The sequence below is a fragment of the Bos indicus genome, chromosome 12 (genome assembly GCF_029378745.1).
Source record: "Bos indicus isolate NIAB-ARS_2022 breed Sahiwal x Tharparkar chromosome 12, NIAB-ARS_B.indTharparkar_mat_pri_1.0, whole genome shotgun sequence".
In the NCBI taxonomy this organism is placed as follows: Eukaryota; Metazoa; Chordata; class Mammalia; order Artiodactyla; family Bovidae; genus Bos; species Bos indicus.
This window is the reverse complement of record NC_091771.1, coordinates 11408476-11430082: the sequence shown is the minus strand read 5'-3', so window position 1 is coordinate 11430082 and position 21607 is coordinate 11408476. Positions and strand designations below refer to the sequence as shown.

At 40.0% G+C, this 21607-nt stretch overlaps 1 protein-coding gene across 14 annotated transcripts in view; it reads right to left on the bottom strand.

Annotated features, from left to right (window-relative positions):
• NAA16 (N-alpha-acetyltransferase 16, NatA auxiliary subunit) overlaps positions 1 to 17405 on the bottom strand; it is a 64488-nt gene extending 47083 nt beyond the window's left edge. For 5 of the 14 annotated variants that reach the window (XR_011569668.1, XM_019971199.2, XM_070799998.1 and 2 more), the window contains exons 1-6: positions 17078 to 17402; positions 12876 to 12960; positions 11123 to 11227; positions 8805 to 8962; positions 6513 to 6647; positions 514 to 667 (exon numbers count right to left, since the gene is read on the bottom strand). Coding sequence is in view for 11 of the 14 variants with exons in the window: in XM_019971199.2 (XP_019826758.2) it covers positions 514 to 667; positions 6513 to 6647; positions 8805 to 8962; positions 11123 to 11227; positions 12876 to 12960; positions 17078 to 17131 (691 nt within the window). In the remaining 3 variants the exon portion in view is untranslated. Of the gene's footprint in view, positions 1 to 513; positions 668 to 6512; positions 6648 to 8804; positions 8963 to 11122; positions 11246 to 12866; positions 12961 to 17077 lie in introns of those variants that run through there. The other 9 variants (XR_011569670.1, XM_070800004.1, XM_070800005.1 and 6 more) reach the window with 5 other exon arrangements.
• Positions 17406 to 21607: the final 4202 nt, after the last annotated feature.

Here is a 21607-nt window from a genome sequence, read left to right as displayed (position 1 = left end):
AAATGGAATCTGGTGTCAAAATCCCTGCATTCAAATCCTGCACTACTAAGCCTAATTGGCTGTGTGACTCTGGGCAAGTCACTTAACCTCTCTGTTCCTCAGTTCCTGATCTCTAAAATGGATATAACAACTACATCATAAGGTTGTTATGAGGATTACATTAATTAATAATGGTTTAATAATAGAACTGTTTAGAACACTGCCTGATATATAGTCTCACTTAAGTGTTAGGACATGAAAGTGAAAGTGTTAGTAAGTCCTGTATCTTTGCAACTGCCAGGCTCCTCTGTCCATGGAATTTCACAGAATCCTTGAGTAGGCTGTAGGATACTTGTGAGAATACTTGAGTAGGTTGTTATCTCCTTCTTCAGGAGATGCTCCCTGACCCAGGGATCACACCCTCTGCAGGCAGATTCTTTACTGTACGAACCACCAGGGAAGCCCAAATACAGCTTCTATTCTCATCTTTAATTGAGACCATTTTTTAAAAAAAGAAAAAGCAATTCAACTAACCTTTAATTTCTTCCACCAAAAGTTTATCACATATTTGTTTCTCATATGTTTCTATATGTTCCAAAGATTCCTGAAACAGATCTGCCTCCCTCATCACTTGATTCTGGTACAGTATCAGTTCACTGTATTCATAGTCTATTTTGCTGGGAGGAACCTGGAAAAACAAAACAAAACAAATAATCTTATTTATATAATAACATAAAGCAGTTACAGATCTTTAACTGACTTCTCAGGAATGTCATTCACACAGACTTTAAAAAGCAACCTACAAGCAATTACACATAGAAGAGTGATCAACAGCAAAGATTAATATATTCTTTAAAACAAATGAAGGGATGGGGATTTCTGCAAAAGGAAGAGATCAGCATATCCTATTACCAAAAAAAAGTAAAATAACGGGATTAAAATCCTAAAGAATCTTCCAAAAAAGAAACCTACTAGAAAATCACTTTAGCAAAGTGACAGAATACAAGACCAATATATGAGAATCAACTATATCTCTCTATACCAGCAACAAATAATCCCAGCCCCCCAAAAATTAAAATAATTTCACTCACAACAGCACTATAAAGAACATTCAGGAATATATTTAAGAAACAAGACTCATACCAAAGAGTACAAAACATTCAAAGAGAAATTAAAGACCTAAATACATCAACAGACATTTCATTCCATGTACATGGATCGTAATATTTTTTGACTCAGTATTTTTTCTCCCACGTTGATCTAAAAATGCAATGCAATCCCTATCAAACTCTTAGTAAGGTTTCAGAAACCGACAAGCTGACCCAAAGGTTCAAATGGAAACCAAAGGAACCCTGCATGTACCAGCAGAATCATAAAAAGAAAAACAAAGTAGGAAGACTTCAAATTTCAAACATATTATAAAGCTACATCAATAGAGACAATGTGGTTGGTAATGGCATAAGGGCAGACATAGAGATCAATGGAACAGAATACAAGCTTCAGAAATAAGCCTTTATAACCTGGTCAATCAATTTTCGACAGATGTGCCAATAAGACAGGGTAGTCTTTTCAACAGTGATAGTGGAACAATAAAATATCCATATGCAAAAAAGTAACCTTAGACACATATCTCATACCATATACAAAAATTAACTCAAAATGGATCACGGACCTAAATGTGAGCACTAAAACTATACAAGAAATCTCAGAATAGGAAAAAAGTCTTCATGACTATTTGTATAAGAAAAAAGTTAGTAAACTGGATTTCAAAATTATAAACTTTTCCTCTTCAAAAGACATCATTAATAGCATGAAAAAACAAATTACAGACTAGAAGAAAATATTTTCGAATGATATATCTGATAAGGAGCTTGTACTGAGAATATAAAAGAAATTATTAACAAATAACCCAACTAAAAAATGGGCAAAGAGTTGAACAGACATCTTATCAAAGAAGAAATATAAGTGACTAGTAAGATATGTTACTAGTAAGTAGTTACTAGTTATCATGTTACTAGTAAGTAACATGATAAAATACTCAGTATCATTAATTTCTGGAAAAATGCAGATACAATCAAAACAAATATTACTACATACCCACTAGGAGACTATCATCAAAAAATTGAACAGTAACAGGTATAAGGATGGGTAGAAATTGAAATTCTCACACATTGCTAGTAGGAATGTAAAATGGTCCAGTCACTTAGAAAAACAACTGAACAGTTTATGGAAAAGATAAATATATACTTACCATAGAACCAAGTAATTTCATTCCTAAGTATCTACCCAAAAGAAATAAAAATATATGTCCACACACAAACTTATACACAAATGTTCACAGCAGCACTATGCATAGCTAAAAGTAAAAACTACATACATGTCCATCAATTGTTGAATGGATAAACAAAGTGTGGTGCATCTCCAAAATGAAATAGTATATAGCACTAAAAAGGAATTAACCACTAATACTACATGCTCTAACACCGGTGAACTCAAAAGTATTCTAAATAAAAGACTCTAATGACGAAACACTACATTATGATTGTCTTTATTTGAAGTTTCCAAAAGAGGTCTAAGTATATTCCCTAATGTTAACATATGGAGAGCTCTGTTCTTCCATGTCTTCTCTGGACCAGGCTCTGGACCACAAGGCAGGGACAGAAAGGTTAGCATAGAGGACAGTTACCATGAAAACTCTGTAATTAGAATTACTGGATAAATGAGAAGAGAAAAAACATCCACCATTCTAGCAGGTAAAATTACTTTGGCTATCAAACCCATCATGTTTTGGGTAATGTGTCAAAAGAAAAAGTTTTCATTAAGAAGATACAGAGGGTGATGTCAGGAGAAATGGCAAAGAACTCTAAAGATTCACCTCTCCATATGAGAAAGGAAAGAACAGGTAAAAACTGTCAGAATCACGCTATTCAGAACTCTGAAAATTAACCAAACGCTTCCCTGAGGGCTCACACGGCAAAGACTCCACTTGCAACGCAGGAGACCCAGGGCGATCCCTGGGTCAGAAACATCCCCTGGAGAAGGAAATGGCAACCCATTTCAGTATTCCTGCCTAGAAAATTCCATGGACAGAGAAGCTTTGTGGGGCACAATCCATGGTGTTGCAAAGTTGGACACAACTGAATGAATATCACTTACAGCTATCTGGGGAGCAATTACTGAAGAAAAAAAGCTAGATCTTAAGAAGACCAGTGAGTTTTATGTCATTATAACTTGCCTTAGTCCTATCCCTGGTGGCTCAGACAGTGTCTGACTACAATGCGGGAGACCAGGGTTCAATCCCTGGGTCGGGGAGATCCCCTGGAGAAGGAAATGGCAACCCACTCCAGTATTTTTGCCTAGAAAATCCCAAGGACGGAGGAGCCCGGTAGGCTACAGTCCATGGGGTCGCAAAGCGTCAGACATGACTGAGTGACTTCATTCACTTCACTAGTCCTATCCAAAGCTCTCCAGCTACACAGCAGCCTTGAGAAATAAGCTTGTATTCCCATAGCAGTTTGACAGTCACCAGTGAGAAAAGAATGAAGCTGGGGCTCTTTCAAAGCTTCCTTCCCAAGAACTGTAATTAACTGACCTATCTCCTGGTTCACTGCAAGCCTCCAAATACAAGCCTAACTCAGAGTGTGCCCAGAGCAAAAAAAGCCTCAGGGGGAAAGGGAGAGAGCCTAAGTGCTCAACAAAACTGATCACAAGGGGCCTTTCCTAGTGGTCCAGTGGTTAAGAACCCCTCTGCCAATACAGGGGACACAGGTTTGACCCTTGGTCCAGAAGATTCCACAAGCCGCAGAGCAAACTAAGCCCATCAACTACGACTCCTGAGCCCACGTACCCTAAAGCTCCACAAGAGAAGCCACTGCAATGAGAATCCCACACACCGCAACTAGAGTCGCCCACGTTCGCCACAACCAGAGAATGCCCGGGCACAGCAATGAAGACTCAGTGCAGCCAAAAAGAAAGAAAAAAGAAAAGCGATTAGAGGCATGTGTTTTACTTTTACAGTGCCTGAAAGATGGGTAACAGTCAGGGCAGACAACAGACTACACAAAAGCCTTAAAGGAATAGCTGGGCAATGTGACGTCCATAGGGGGCACTGAAGTCACACACATACAGAGCTATACGCAGGTTCAAGAATTACCCGAGACAGTTCTGCTGACCTTGAGACTGCACAAGTAAGAGGTCAAAGTTAAGGCAGAGTTGTAAACTGCCTTCAGTTCAGTTGCTCAGTCATGTCCAACTCTTTGTGACCCCATGAACCACAGAACGCCAGGCCTCCCTGCCCATCACCAACTCCCGGAGTCCATGCAAACCCATGTCCATTGAGTTGGTGATGCCACCCAATATCTCATCCTCTGTCATCCCCTTCTCCTCCTGCCCTCAATCTTTCCCAGCATCAGGATCTTTTCAAATGAGTCAGCTCTTCGCATCAGGTAGCCAAAGTATTGGAGTTTCAGCTTTAGCATCAGTCCTTCCAAGGAATATTCAGGACTGATCTCCTTTAGGATGGACTAGTTGGATCTGCTTGCAGTTCAAGGGACTCTCAAGAGTCTTCTCCAACACCACAGCTCAAAAGCATCAATTCTTCGGTGTTCAGCTTTCTTTATAGTTAAACTGTCACATCCACACATGACTACTGGAAAAACCGTAGCTTTGACTAGATGGACTTTTGTTGGCAAAGTAATGTCTCTGCTTTTTAATATGCTGTCTAGGTTGCTCATAACTTTTCTTCCAAGGAGCAAGTGTCTTAATTTCATGGCTACAGTCACATCTGCAGTGATTTTAGAGCCCAAAAAAATAAAGTCTGTCACTGCTTCCACTGTTTCCCCATCTATTTGCCATGAAGTCATGGGTAAACTGCCTGGCTGATGCTAAGGCATACACCAACACAGAGAAATTTAACAATACTACAAGATGAACAAATCGACAAGTCTTTAGTGGGAATGACCGAGAAAGAAAGAAGGCTACTAAAATTGAGAATAAAAGGAAGACCATTACCACATACTCTACAAAAATAAAAAGGATTATAAGGGACTGTTAGGCAAAGTGGTATGCCAACAAATTAGATCACCTAGATGAAATGGACTGACTCTCAAAAAGCACAAGCTGCTGAAACTGACTCAAGAAGAAACAGAAAATCGGAACAGACCAATATCAAATAAAAAGTAAATCATAATTACCAATCATCTTTCCATAAAGGAAAGCCCAGGACCAGATGCCATCACAGGTGAGTATTACCAGATGTTCACCTAAGAACTAATACCATCCTGCAAAAAATACTTCCCAACTCATGCCTTGAAGCCAGACACAGACATCAAAAGAAGAGTACGGCTTAATATCTCTTATCCCAGTATCCCTCACTAATAAAGAAACACAAATTAAAAGAACAATGAGATACACTTCTTCACATGTAGAAGACTGGAAAAACTATTAGTCAAGAAGACTAAGAAAAGCTAACAGTAAGTATGTCCGTCCAGGAAGGACACAGGCAAATAATAACCATCAAACCTTGCTAGTGGGCATATAAATGAGTACAAGTACTTCAAATGGGGAAAACTGAAGACACAGATCTGCAACTCTGCAATTCCAGTTTTAGGTATAAATTGAACAGGAACTCACAAATATGGCTAATGAAACAGCAGAAAAGAATATTCACCATAGCACTAATTTTTAATAGACACGAAACAGTGTAGCTATGGAACACCAAACAGTGGTTTAAAATGGATAAACTAGCCCTACATGTATCAACACAGATGTACCTCTAGGAATGTTGGATTTTAAAAACTGAGTATCATTTCTGTAAAATTTTAAATATACAAAATAACGGTTTGCAACTTTCATGGACTTAATACATAAGGTAAACATGACTAGAAATGATCTATACCAAATTCACAATAGTGGCTACCTCTAGGGAGGGACATGGGAGGATTCTGGCTTTTCTGGAACATTTTAGTTCTTTAAAAAATAATTAAATCTGGAGCAATTATTGCAAAATGCTAACATCTTTTTAATTTCTCTTGGGACACACACTATATTTTTCGCATTTTTACTATTTTTTTTTACTATTTTACTGTTTTATATTTTTTTCATTTTTCTATTTTTTACTATGCACAGTAAAATGTATTTATTATCATGTTTATATAAAATATAAAGCAATATATATTAAAGAAATTCCCACAGTCACAAAACTATTTTCAGTTTCATGTATTCTTTTCTTTATTCATTTGAATATTATTGAAATTATAGCATAAAAACATTTTTATATTGGGAATTCCTAGAAGTCCAGTGGTTTGGACTCTGCACTTCCATTGCAGAAGGCATATAGGTTCAATCCCTGGTCAGGGAACTAGGACCCCACATGATGCATGGCATGGCCAAAATAAAAGAATTCTACATTATAACTTTCTCCAATTATTTAAAAAAATTTTCAATTTTCCCAAAGATCCTTGAGGGGTGGAGGCAATATAGCAGTCAACCATTTTAGCTTGTAGAGGAAGGACATGTTGAAACAAACGTCTTACTTGCTGAGTCTGTCTAAATTCTTCGAGCAGTTTCAGTGCCATCTCATAGTCTTTCAGTAGATGGTGTGCCACGGCATAGCCAATCCAGGAAGCACGTTGTGTCGGGCGCAACTGAAGAAGCTGATATCTTGTCTCCTTAAAAATAAAAAAAAAATCTTTTAAATTCTCTTCACTGTCTTAAGTTTCACTAAAATATAATCCATCAGTTTTAAGACAACATACCTTTAATTCCTTTCTAATGAACTGAATGAACAAGTATCACTGAACTCCAGAATAAAACAAAAATACTGAGGTGGACAAAAAAAATTCATCCAGGATTTTCTGGAATATGGTACAGAAAACCTAGATTGAACTTCTTGGCCCACCCAATACTTTCTATGTTCCTCATCTAAACTTAAACTCTAGAATACTCCATAACGCTCACTGAAAGACTGTCACTGAAAAGCTGTCCTTGGAGTCAATGCTGTTGGGCTGCCTTATAAAATTAACTGTATATAACAAGAATGTTTTCTGGTAACTGAACACCTTAAGAGAGAGAATAAGATTGCTTTTAATGACAACAGTTTTCTGCATATTAAATTATGATATAAAATTAAGACCTACTTACATTGTTATAACAGGCCCACAGACAGGCTGGACAGAACCAGAGAAAACACTCAAACACCCAACTGGACTTTTCTAGCAGAAAACACCACCGCGGCTACTCTTAAGACAGCTCAGTATTTATGACATTAGGAAGAAAACGCCAGAAATTCCACCTGGTTGCCAGGAAGAATCAAGACCAGCACAAAAGCTTCAGACCAGCACAAAATCTAACTTCCCTACACAGCTCCAGCTTCCTCGTAGTTCATATATGTCTCCAGGTTTTAAGCAAGTGTAACTGCCTAGAAGAACAGGGTCTCATGAAAAACCCTAGCTGCAATGAGTTTTAAAAATGTAATGTTTAGCTTCTATGACTGCCACTGGAACGTGTGCTGGCCATCTACGCTATAGGCCATGAGGAGAACCATGATTAGATCTTTCTTTAAAAGAGGTATCTTTGACAAAACAATTGAGACAATATTCACATCTAAGTGTCGTTCCTTCTAGGAATACCGCATTAGGCTCTTAACAATTTCACCCCTTATTTCCATTGTTACTTCTCTGTCATCCCCCTACTTCATTAAAGTCTGCCTCAGTTTTCATCTCTCTGTCAAATCCTGCCATTATCCTGGGCAAATGCAACACTAACCATCCAATAACTTTTCTTCTTGGAGCCAAGATTTCCTCCTCTTTAATGATCTCCACCCTGTTTCAGGGACCTACTCCCACTACTACACCCTAGACCTTACTGCCGCCCAGAAATCATAAATTCAGGTATCTCACTCTGGCTACAGCTCCTTTGCTATCAAAACTCTCACTTGGGACCTTCCCACCCTTGTTCCTAGATACCACCAGTACCTCTAGTTCCTGGAGTCCTTCACTTCTAACCACCAGCTCTTTTATCTTTATTTATTTCACAACCCCTCCTAGCAACCAGTCTCCCGCAAATACTGTTCTTTATTCCTAAAGATAAATGATTTGAACTCTCACCAAACTTAGCCTGCTAAGTCCTAACCAAAAAAAAAAAATCACATAACCTTGATGAATTAATTGGTGCCATTATTAAGTTCAGCAGAACCCTTGAAACTTCTGCAAAAGTCTAAGTATGGGGTAGAAGGACTTACAGAGCAGTAGAAGGGCAAAAGGAAAAAAGATAATGAAAGAAGACTTACCTAAAGAGAACTATTAAGTCTCGGTAGCCTCCTTCCCATGAGAAAGGGGGAGAATTCCATTTTGAACATTTTGAATTAGGATACTAAGTGGGGTAAGCACCTGTAGATGCCCAGTAGAGTTGACAATAATGGTCTGGGACTACATGTATGGCAATCCTTCTCACAATATCTTGTATTTTCTAACCCATAATAAAGCAAGCTAGTCAATCTCTACATTTAGATTTCTATTATAAAAGCTGTTTGCCAAATTTGTAAATATCAAGCCCACAAAGAATATGGTACAATATTAGGACATAGGAGATACTCTAGCTTTTATAATAAAAAGCATTAAATGAATAAACCAGTTACCCTTTTTGATCAATTTATGCAATTCTGCAACTATCACTGGAGGGGAGATCCCAAGTAACTTCCCCCTTCTACTATAGAATGCAATTAACGATCAAGTCTACATGATGTTAAGTTTACCTCATTCTGAATTCACATGCTTTTAAGTTATAGCTATCGCAAAAACATGTACACTTAAGACTAAAATACTTACTCGATAACCTTCAAGGTCTCTCATTTGGATCTGCAACAGAGAGAGATCCCTCAAAATTTGCAGATTATCTTTATCTAACTTGAGGGCATTTCTGTAACATTTAATAGCTTCATCATATCTCTTATCAGAACGCTGCAAGAGTCCATATACATGCCAACCTATTAAGTTAAGGAAACAGACATTCACAGATACTAGAATATACTATGCTACATATTTAACAGAAAGCTTACCTTAACAAAACCGTATTTTGTTTGGGATTTACCTTAGAATGACTTGAGTAAGAGGGGGATGATACTGCTACTGCTAAGTCACTTCAGTCGTGCCCGACTCTGTGCGACCCCATAGACGGCAGCCCACCAGGTTCTCCCGTCCCTGGGATTCTCCAGGCAAGAACACTGGAGTAGACTGCCATTTCCTTCTCCAATGCATGAAAGTGAAAAGTGAAAGTGAAGTCGCTCAGTCGTGCCTGACTCTTAGCGACCCCATGGACTGCAGCCTACCAGGCTCCTCTGTCCATGGGATTTTCCAGGCAAGAGTACTGGAGCGGGGTGCCATTGCCCTCTCCCAAAAGGGGGATGATAGTGAGATGATAAAAGATGAAACCAGATCAGCCCTGATTGACAGTTGTTAAATTACTGAAGCCAGGTGATAGGCATATAGGGTTTCATTATTCTAGTCTATTTTTGGACATGTCTGAAATTTTTCATAGAATTTTTTTAAGTAACCTTAGAAATTACTGGTAGGAATTCTTCACATTTCCTACCCCAAGTCCTTCACTTTCCTATGCCAGCATCTCAACATGCTCTTAATATCAAACACTGTGTATTAAAACAGAATATACACAAAAATTGCAATTATCTTTTAAAACAAGTATATATTCATTCAATCAACTACAAAACATGTTTTAATTCACTAGTGATTAAAGATGGAGGAGCCTGGTAGGCTGTAGTCCATTGGGTCACTAAGAGTCAGACACGACTGAGCGACTTCCCTTTCAGTTTTCACTTTCATGCATTGGAGAAGGAAATGGCAACCCACTCCAGTGTTCTTGCCTGGAGAATCCCAGGGACAGGGGAGTCTGGTGGGCTGCTGTCTATGGGGTCGCAGAGTCGGACACAACTGAAGTGACTTAGCAGCAGCAGCAGCAACAGTGATTAAAGACCACAAAAAAAAGTAAGTTTTTATTTAATATAAATTAAAGTCTTAGTATATCTTGGAGCTACAAAAAGTATCACACTTACACACCCTTTCTCTTCACTCTGGGGTAAGCACTGGGATAAAGAAATAAGTATTTAGTATTCTGAGAGAACCCTAAGCTAAATATGTAGAAAACAACATTAAGACTACTGATGTTCAATACTGGTCAAGAGCTAGATGATTTAAATGCAAAACATTAACATAAAAGGGCAATACGCGAATTCTGAGTAAGTATACAGACAAGCAAAACATAAATTAAAACAGTTTCAATGATCATCCCTAAAGAATATTTTTGTTTTCTTACACACTGGGGTAGTGGTAAGTATCCAGTGAAGTAACAGCTAAGTCCTTGTGCAGCAGAAACCAAGTTGAAGAATCAATATGATAGTTATACTAAATAAAATCTATCTTACAGGTTCCTTCTGAATGTTCATCTAAGATTTCTAAAGCAAAGTTTAAGGAACTTTTAAGGAACACAAAGTTTACTATACAGGTAAGTCATTCGGAATGGGGAAACTATCACTCTGTTTATGGATGTATATGAAAAAAACAATGGGTTTTAAGTCACATATAATTATCAAAGTTGGCTTCCCAAGTGGCGCAGCATTAAAGAATCCGGCTGCCAATTTAGGAGACACAGGAGATGCGGGTTCGATCCCTGGCTCAGGAATATCCCCTGGAGAAGAAAATGGCAACCCACTCCAGTATCCTTGCCTGGAAAATCCCCAAGGACAGAGGAGCCTGGCAGGCTACAGTTCATGGGGTCACAAAGAGTCGCACATGACTGAGTGAGTGCGCACGTGCACGCACACACACACACACACATGCAATTATCAAAATTACTTTTCTCTTACACTAAGTACAACTGCAGTAAATATACAGTGCATAGGGATTCCTCTTAAAATCTTCCAATAAACAAAAAACAAAGGGTAGGGAACAGATGAAACTAATATTAAAAACGTTGATAATACTGAAGCTGGACAATAGGTACACAGACTTCATTAAACTCACTCTTTCTTACAGCTTAAAATTTTTCCACAGAAGTTTTTTGAGTTAGAAAAACTAGTAAACAGAAAACAATAAATGAAAATTAAAACTACTCAACTACTACAAAAGGATACAGACATGACTCTTCACATTGTTACGGAGTCCTTTACGAACGAATTCATATGCTTCTTCTTTTTTTCCTAAACAGTTCAATGTTAATCCTTTCATAGCCAAAGTCTCTGAAAAACATTTTCAACCTGTATTTACCCATGAAAGATTCAAATTATTCTCTTAGCAATATTGTAATATATGAGATCTACCAACAGGTACAATATCCATTCTTTAAACCTATAGTTAGAAGAACTTCTCTCCAAATAAAAAGTAAAAATATATTTATGTATCTGCTTAAAGTTTAGCCCTATCCTTTTCTGAAATTCCTTAGGCTGGAACTGAGTTGGTAAAAAGCTTTCTGCCTTCCTGAAGACTCTATAAAGGAAGTTAAGATTATTCTGCTGAAAAAAGGTAACACAGCAGGGTCCTGAGTCCTGTTGAGTTAAATCTACTGCAGCCGACCTCACCTTTCACCTGAAGTCAATTCTACTAAGAATCTAACAATCTGATTTATACTCCACAAAATCACTCAATCTACCTTAAAGTGATGTACACAATTTAAAAGTCACCTACTCAATACTGGACCAGACTTCATTTTTGGTTGTAAGTTTATTCCAACAAAGTCCACTCACTTAGGCTAGTTAACATCAGTTTGCAGTTGAAAAGCACAACACTGGACTGTGTGAGTGGTAACTAACCCAAGAATATGTTTAAGGTAGTTAATGGAAGATTATATAGAATGAAATAATTCTCTCAATAATCCACAAGACCGAATTACAAAAGATAAATGGTTTTCAAGATGATCTCTATGGACTCTGGTTTTCAGAATACGGTGATCCAGCAGTTCAGGCTCCTATGATCAAACATCTTATTTTATCTGTTTTGACATAATGAACTTCCCCAGAAGCTCCCATTTGGATAAAGGCCTGGAGAATCCCATGGACAGAGGTGCCCGGCGGGCTCCAGGCCATAGGCTCACAAAGAGTCGGACACCACTGAGTGACTAACACTACTCTATTGCTAAATAGCTTGAAAATAAGCTTTAATTTCTAAAATGCTATGAAACAAAAGACTTCTTCCCACTTTCTTCAAAGAATGCTTTAAGCATTATTAGAAACTGAGTAGGGCCAGGCTAAGATGGTCTCGAGAATTACTCAAGTCTAATATTCAGAGACCCAGTGGGCTTTCCTTGGCTATAGGACCATAACTTACATGTCCAACCTGATTCATCCTTTTACCAAGCACTGGTCACCAGTGAAAAAGGATCAGACAAGAAAATACAGACCTAACTGATATCAGTACTAAAGAACCAAGATAATCCAAATGTAAATCAGTAGTATCCTATTTACATATGAAGATCAGCAGATATATTAACAATACATCTACCAAAAAATAAAATGCATTTGATTGTATCTTCATTCTACTTTGGTGTTGCAAATATTGTCCTAATTTTATACATAAGAAATCAAAGGATAAGTCCTACTCAAAGCAACAAATGAAATCAGGTCTATAAAAGTAGAGGTATATGCCTCTTATTTACCAACAGATCAACGATTTCTCATCTATTAATAAAAGTAAAGTCTATAAATATATCTAAGCATTATACTGAAGGAAATAATCTAGAATAATAATGATATGAGGCATAATTTAAAAAGTTAAACATGTATGGACTCTAAGAGGTCATGCAAAGTGGGAAGTATTCTTCTTTCACGGTTAGAAATCCTTTCCATCTGATTGTGGAATTAGATTTTCTCAAAGGACTCTCACAGGTGATACCTCCATGTTCAGCAAATTTCGGATTTGAAAGAATCATCTTGCAAAATTTGAGGCCATTTTTGTATTGCTTCTGTTCATAACATTTCTGAAAAAGAAAAGAAAAATTATTATACAAAATGAATACACATGGAAATAACTTTTCATTGCATTATATAAATTCTAAATTCAAGATTCAAAATTAGGTTTAAAACATATGTGATGGAAAGGTTTTATACCAACTTATATCACTTATAACATGAAGTGTACCTCTGTTACTTACTGGTATCTGAGTATTTTCATTTTTACAGAAAATAAAAAATTGGGACTTCCCTGGTGGTCCAGAGGCTAAGACTCCCAAAGCAGAAGCCCAGGTTCAACCCCTGGTCAGGGAACTTGAGCCCACAGGCCGCAACTGAGAGTGCGCACGCTGCAACTAAAACCTGGTGCAGCCAAATAAATACATATTTGAAAATAAAGACACTTTTTAAAAAACCCCTTATTGTCAATCAATACACTGCTATAGCTTTCTTATTCAAAATCCAAAAGCAAAAACATGTGATCACAAAGAAAAATACTAGAAACAGCATTAAAAGCCTTTGCCACTTCAAGAATGGAACCAAAGCATATACACAAAAAAATCCTGCTATTTATTGAGCAACTAATGTGTGTCTGTACAAAACTTGTTATGACTCATGACAACTCCTTAAGGTAGGTGTCATCATCTCCACTTCACAGATGCAGAAACTTAAAAGTTCATTAAATTTGTTTATAAGTGGGTCAGCCTAGTTGCAAACTCTGGGTTGACTTCAAAGACCATGGTCTTTCCATCAATTACTCTAACACAAATGTAAGCAACCTCTTTATTCCTAAATGTCACCAGCCAGGCTAAGTAACCATGCCTGGCCTCCACAGTCATTAACCATGAGAACACCTTATCTTTAACTCAACCTCTCACTTGTGGTTATAGGTTATTTTCCCTAGTACTCAGCATGCCAAGCTCATCCCCACTTCAAGGCCTCTGCACATGTGCTCTTTCTACCCTCTGAAATGTTGTTCTTCCCCAGACTTTCCCATGGCTGATGATCGAGTTTTCCACATCATCTACCCGACCACTCAAACACCGCCAGCCTCTTACTGTACCCCTCCACACACACATACACACTCTACCGTACTGTTCTATTTTCTACACAGTGCTATCATTTCCTGACATTATTATTTGTTTTTACTTAGTGTCTGTCTTTCCCATCATACTGTAGGCTCCATGAGAACAGGGATCCTGCCTGTTTTAAACATGGCTGCATCCTCAGATTCTAGACAAATAAGCACTGCTCAACACAGTCAATGTGTACAATCTTCTAAGTTCAAAACAAAGCAGGACCAGCAAATGAGAAGAAAGAGATTAATTCTTGCCAACAGGGGTGGCATCTGGAGGGGAAACAGAAAAGTATTCATAGAAAAAAAGTCTTTGAGGCTTATTGATGGCCTCTGGGGGAGAGACCTTAGTGGTTGGGGGACAGGACAGGAAAACTTTGAATTTTGAATCATGCTAGTATATTATCCATTCCAAAAATATTTTAACATAAAAATTTAAAAAAATAACAATCTGAATCTAGTCACAGGAGTTCATCTGACAAAGACAAGAAGAAAAAAACAAGCAGAAGGAACCACTGGGGAAGAGGAAAAAGAGAAATACAATGTTTTTTTCTGCCTTACCAAGTGATCTGGAAGTAATAATATCATACTATCAACAACAGGAATAATAATAGTTAACACTTCCTGGAAGCATTTACTATGTGACAGGTGCTTTTCTCATTTACTCTTTAAAGACTATGGGATACATGTAATCTCCATTTAGATGGAAACTGAGGCATAGTTACTGAGTCTACATAGCTGGTGTCAGAGCCACAATTCAAACCCAGGTAGTCATCTCCAGTACCCAAGTACTCAGGTTATAGGAAAGTCTTACTAAGTTCAATAAAGAATATATACTTAGTAGAAAAAACAGATTGTAGTTTCAACTTGGCTACTAACCAGTCAGAGAACCTTAGACTGTCATTTACTATTCCTGGATTTGATTGTCTCCTCTGTAAAAGAGGGCATGGAGTAGTTCCAAAATTCAACAAAATGCTAACAGCCAGTTTGGGGAAATAAGATAGGCAGGAACAAGTCATGCAAACTATGTTGATAAGCAACCTGGTAAACTTGTATGGATGTTTAAATACAATGAAAATTAACATTTAAAAGTTACTGTTGGTGGCAAAGCACTCTGGTCCACAATCAAACTAAAAAAATAATTCTATGATAGGCTTCTGAAAACTATGGAATTTGTCACAGCCAAGTTTTACCCACACTTACTGCAATTTGAGATGACAAAATAATTCATTTTGCAGCATGTTCCTAAAGTCATGTAAGCTTATTAAAAAACTACATACTCAGAAAAAATGCTCAGCATTTCCCAATTTGGGGGGCGGGGGGGCGGGGATAAAGTGAACTCTGCAACGGTTTTAACTTTTTTTTACTAGAATATAATAAATTAGCTGCTTTTCATTATGCTCCTGATAACGTGATTTGAATTTGAAAATATCCATAGACAAAAAAAGCGTTCTGTCATCTTTCATGTACAATGCAAATATCCTGAAACCCAACTAGCAATTTATATAGATGATTTTTCATTGACATGTTTCAGCTTCCTTAAACGAAAAAAATAACAATAACAAACCAGCCCACCCGAAAGGGGCAAAAAATTCCCTTCTCCAATCCACATTGCGAAAAATAAAAAGATATAAGAAAAACGAAAGTAAAATAAAGATAAAATAAAGGCAAAGTCGAAAGAAGCATTCTGCCACAATTAGGTTTTTACACTCATTTCGCATTATTTGCTCAACACTACTAGTTCAGTTCAGCTGCTCAGTCGTGTCTGACTCTTTGTGACCCCATGGACTGCAGCAAGCCAGGCCTCCCTGTCCCTCACCAACTCCCTGAGTTTACTCAAACTCAAGCGTCTGCCTACAATGTGGGAGACCCGGGTTCGATCCCTGGGTCGGGAAGTTCCCCTGGAGAAGGAAATGGCACCCCACTCCAGTACTCTTGCCTGGAAAATTCCATGGACGGAGGAGCCCGGTAGGCTACAGTCCATGAGGTCGCAAAGAGTCAGACACGACTGAGCGACTTCACTTCACTTCATGTCCATAGAGTCGGTGATGCCATCCAACCATCTCATCCTCTGTCATCCCCTTCTCCTCCTGCCTTCAATCTTTCCCAGCATCAGAGTCTTTTCAAATGAGTCAGCTCTTCGCATCAGGTGGCCAAAGTATTGGAGTTTCAGCTCAACACTAAGCACCATATAAAATTAAGATTTAACATTTTCACCGCATTTTCCACGTTGCTTCCCAGGTTTCTTTCTGCTAGGAAACAAAGTGAATGCTCCCTTAAGTGCAACGCCAACCTACCCCAAGAAGCTTTCATCACTTAGCTCATCGCAGGGCCTGTACGAATTAAACGCAATCCAAGTTCCCTGTGACAACCCAGAGTGGTGGGACTGGGCGGCGGGCAGAGGTTGAAGAAGGAGGGGGCATATTTATGACTGATTTACGTTGCTACATAAGAGAAACCAACACAACATTATAAAGCAATTATTCTACAATTAAAAGTAAAAATAACACTTTTTTTTTTTTAAAAGCAATCAACAGTTATGCTCGAATTTATAACTTAAAAATGGCAGCCCCAGTCACTGACTTCCCAGAGGGTAAACACTGAGCACCAAAGGAAGACAAACCTCTCTACCAAAGGGAGGGTCGGTCTTCGTCCGAAGTTTTAGCTCCCGGGAACCGGTATAAACCAGATTCCACCCCGCCAGAGAATCGCTCCCTCCTTCACGGGTGTCAGCGCGCGCTGTGCAACAGATTCCACACCGAGCAGAGAACCAGCACACCTGGGTGACGGCAAAAGGTAACCGCGGAAGACGAGGGGCGAGGAGGCGGCGAGGCTGGCCGCCAGGCGCCGCAGCACGCGTGGGCCGCGCCGCGCGCTCAGGCCCAGAGTGACTGCAGCGGGAAGTTCCTGGAAGGACTGTCCAGAGAGAGAGAGAGACGACAGCGGGGAGGCAGCCCGGCGAGGCGGGCGTGCGGGATTCCACAAAAACAAAGAACCCGAGGGGGGCGGGGCGGCCTGGCCCCGCCGCGTCGAGCCCGGGGCTGCCAGCGGCGCGGTCCGCGGCCACTCACCAAGATGCGTTTGAAGAGGTTGTTCTCCTTGGGTGGCAGCTGCACGTTGGGCATGGCGGCCGGCGGGGCAGGCTGGGTGCCCCCCGCGCACAGCCTTGCGGGACGGGTACCAGGGCAAGCCGCGGCTGAGAGTCGGGCTGCGAGCCCCGGATCAGCTCACTGGCCGAGAGCTGGGGCTGGGCAGGCCGGGCAGGGCTGTTGGCCGGGGCTGACAGAGGAAAGAGGAAGACGGTCCAGACAGAGAGCCGCGGCCGCAAGCCCAAGCTTGGGACCCGCGGCGCGAGTCCCGCGCACGGCAAGATGGCAGTCGAGGCCCGCCCCCCTCGAGCGTGGCGGCGCGCGCATGCGCCCGCGGCAAGGACCAGCGGGGCTTGGGTGAGGCGGTCTCCTCAGGCACCTGCCCCCACGGGATGCCTTAGGAGTCCCGCGCTGGCGCAGCTCACAGGCCGCTGGCTTGTGTTGTGCTCTGCCTGTGAGGCTTTGGGCCTTATATCAGAGTCCGTTTGTGTTTTTGTGTGTGTGTGTGTGTGTGTGTGTGTGTGTTTTCCTGTCCAGTGAGGAATTTAAACAGCACTCGACTCAGTAAGTATTTTGGTGTAGGACGAACTTGTTTTCCGTCTTTTTCCCCCTCGACTGACTTGAAGACAAGCATTTTCTGTGTAGACCAAACAAATATTCACAACGTATATGAGGTTATTGGACAGGACTTGAAATGGGCTGATGTGAAAGCACGTTTGAAATGTCGAAGAAAAATATTCTCAACAGTATAGAACACCTAACACTGTCAGTGAGAATTATGGTGGTGTCATGGAGGCCATTGATTCTCCAGGTCTACCTAGACTTTCTCCTTAGCTCATTCTTTGTACAATGCCTATGATAATGGAAGACACAAGATTCAAACCCAGGGTCTTCCAACTCTGGGGTGTTTTTCTGCCATTTATAAAACGCACCGAAATGACAGAAATATATCTTTCCTTTTCTCCTTTGCTTTTCACTTCTCTTTTTTTCACAGCTATTTGTAAGGCCTGCTCAGACAGCCATTTTGCTTTTTTGCGTTTCTTTTTCTTGGGATGGTCGTGATCCCTATCTCCTGTACAATGTCATGAACCTCCATCCGTGGTTCTTCAGGCACTCTGTCTTATCAGATCTAGTCCCTTACGTCTGTTTCTCAGTTCCACTGTATAATTGTTAGTGGTTTGATTTGAGTCATACCTGAATGGTCTAGTGGTTTTCCCTACTTTCCTCAATTTAAGTATGAATTTGGCAATAAGGAGTTCATGATTTGAGCCACAGTCAGCTCGCGGTCTTGTTTTTGCTGAGTGTATAGAGCTTCTCTATCTTTGGCTGCAAAGAATATAATCAATCTGATTTCAGTGTTGACCATCTGATGATGTCCATGTGTAGAGGCTTCTCCTATTGTTGGAAGAGGGTGTTTGCTATGACCAGTACATTCTCTTGGCAAAACTATATTAGCCTTTGCCGGGCTTCATTCTGTACTCCAAGGTCAAGTTTTCTCCAAGCGAAGGAGAAAAGGACAGATATACCCATTTGAATGCAGAGTTTGAAGGAAGAGCAAGGAGAGATAAGAAAGCCTTCCTCAGTGATCAATGTAAAGAAATAGAGGAAAACAACAGAATGCGAAAGACTAGAGGTCTCTTCAAGAAAACTAAAGATACTAGGGAACATTTCATGCAAAGATGGGCACAATAAAGGACAGAAATGGTATGCACCAAACAGAAGCAGAAGATATTAAGAGGTGGCAAGAATACACAGAAGAACTGTACAAAAAAGATCTTCACAACCCAGATAATCACGATGGTGTGATCACTCACCTGGAGCCAGACATCCTGGAATGTGAAGTCAAGTAGGCCTTATGAAGGATCACTATGAACAAAGCTAGTGGAGGTGATGGAATTCCAGTTGGGCTATTTCAAATCCTAAAGATGATGCTGTTCAAGTGCTGCAATATGCTGCACTATGTTCAAGTGCTGTTCAATGTGCCAGCAAATATGGAAAATTCAGCAGTGGCCACAGGACTGGAAAAGGTCAGTTTTCATTCCAATCCCAAAGAAAGGAAATGCCAAAGAATGCTCAAACTACCACACAATTGCACTCATCTCACACACTAGTAAAGTAATGCTCAAAATTCTCCAAGCCAGGCTTCAACAGTATGTGAACCGTGAACTTCAGATGTTCAAGCTGATTTTAGAAAAGGCAGAGGAATCAGAGATCAAATTGCCAACCTGTGCTGGATCATCGAAAAAGCAAGAGAGTTGACTATGCCAAAGCCTTTGATTGTATGGATCATAGCAAACTGTGGAAAATTCTTCAAGAGATGGGAATACCAGAACACCTGTCCTGCCTCTTGAGAAATCTGTATGCAGGTCAGGAAGCAACAGTTAGAACTGGACATGGAACAATAGACTGGTTCCAAATAGGAAAAGGAGTACATCAAGGCTGTATATTGTCACCCTGCTTATTTAACTTATATGCAGAGTACATCATGCGAAATGCCGGGCTGGATGAAGCACAAGCTGGAATCAAGATTGCTGGGAGAAATATCAATAACCTCAGATATGCAGATGACACCACCCTTATGGTAGAGAGTGAAGAAGAACTAAAGAGCCTCTTGATGAAAATGAAAGAGGAGAGTGAAAAAGTTGGCTTAAAGCTCAACATTCAGAAAACAAAGATCATGGCATCTGGTCCCATTACTTCATGGGAAATGGGGAAACAGTGACAAACTTTAATTTTGGGGGGCTCCAAAATCACTGCAGATGGTGACTGCAGCCATGAAATTAAAAGGCACTTGCTCCTTGGAAGAAAAGCTATGACCAACCCAGACAACATATTAAAAAGCAGAAACATTACTTTGCCAACAAAGGTCCATCTAGTCAAGGCTATGGTTTTTCCAATGGTCATGTATGGATGTGAAAGTTCGACAGTGAAGAAAGCTAAGCACCGAAGAATTGATGCTTTTGAACTGTGGTGTTGGAGAAGAGTCTTGAGAGTCCCTTGGACTGCAAGGAGCTCCAACCAGTCCATCCTAAATGAGATCAGTCCTGAATATTCATTGAAAGGACTGATATTGAAGCTGAAACTCCAATACTTTGGCCACCTGATGCAAAGAACTGACTCACCGGAAAAGACCGTGATGCTGGAAAAAATTGAAGGCGGGAGAAGAAGGGGACAACAGAGGATGAGATGAATGACATCACCAACTCAATGGACATGAGTTTGGGTAAACTCCAGGAGTTGGTGATGGACAGGCAGGCCTGGTGTGCTGCAGTCCATGGGGTAGCAAAGAATCGAACATGACTGAGTGACTGAACTGAGCTGAAACATAAACAAAAAACCCTCACCACCAAGATTCAAGTCGGAACCCTCATCAAAAACAACAAATTGCCGATGGGACCACAGATAGTGAATGCAGCCTAGAATTGGTACTATTCAAAGGCCCTGCGTCAGCGCAAAAACATCCTCTAGAGCCCATGCTCCACTGGAGAAGCCACTAGTGAGAAGCCTGCACACTGCAATGGAGAGTAGCCCCTGCTCACCACATCTAGATAAAGCCCAGAGCAACACACACTCAGCACAACCAAAAAATAAATAAACGTATTTTTTAATGTTTAAAAAAAAGAGAGATAGACTCTTTTAAAAAAAAACAAGAGACCAACCAACAGATTCACACCCTCCAGTCCTGTCACTTCTGTTGTGTTCTTGTTTGTTTGGCTCTTTGTTTTCTCTCCAAACTCATCTTCCTATTGCTATTTTCTATGCCACACCTTTCCATTTTGCTTTATCCTCAACCCCTTCACTGAGCATTCTTTTCCTTCTTACCTTCATTGATACCCAGCCCTTCACCAAGGATACTGTCTCTCATTTTGCATCTTCCTCTGCTTACATACTGTAGGAGCTGCTGAGGGAAGAAATCAACATTTTTTTCCCATCCCACTGCCCGTCGCCCCCACCCCCCCCCCAATCATAAGACTTCACCTTCATTATTTTTGAGTCTACACCAGATCTGTTGTTCTCTTCTCATTTTCCTGTTGGTTGCTATCCTTCATTTGTACATCTGCCAAGTGACAATAGTTGCCATTTCAGCTTCACTCCTAGTATCCATCTACTATAATTCCAGTAACTATATGGATTTAAAACCCTAGCCTTTGATAAATAAACTGTGGTACATCTAGACAATGGAATATTATTCAATGCTAAAAAGAAATGAGCTACCAAGTCATGAAGAGATACCGAAGAATATTACATGTATTAATATATTACTAAGTGAAAGAAGCCAATCTGAAAAGGCTACATACTATGTGATTCCAACTATATGACATTCTAGAAAAGACATTTATGGAGACAATAAAAAGATCAGTGATTGTCAAAGGCCAAGGATTAGAGGGAAGGACGGATGAATAGGTGAAGCCAAGAGGGTTTTTAGGGCAGTGAAACTCTTCTGTATGGCACTATAGTGCTGGCTACACTGAAAACCTAGAGGGCATACAACATCAAGAGTGAACCCTAATG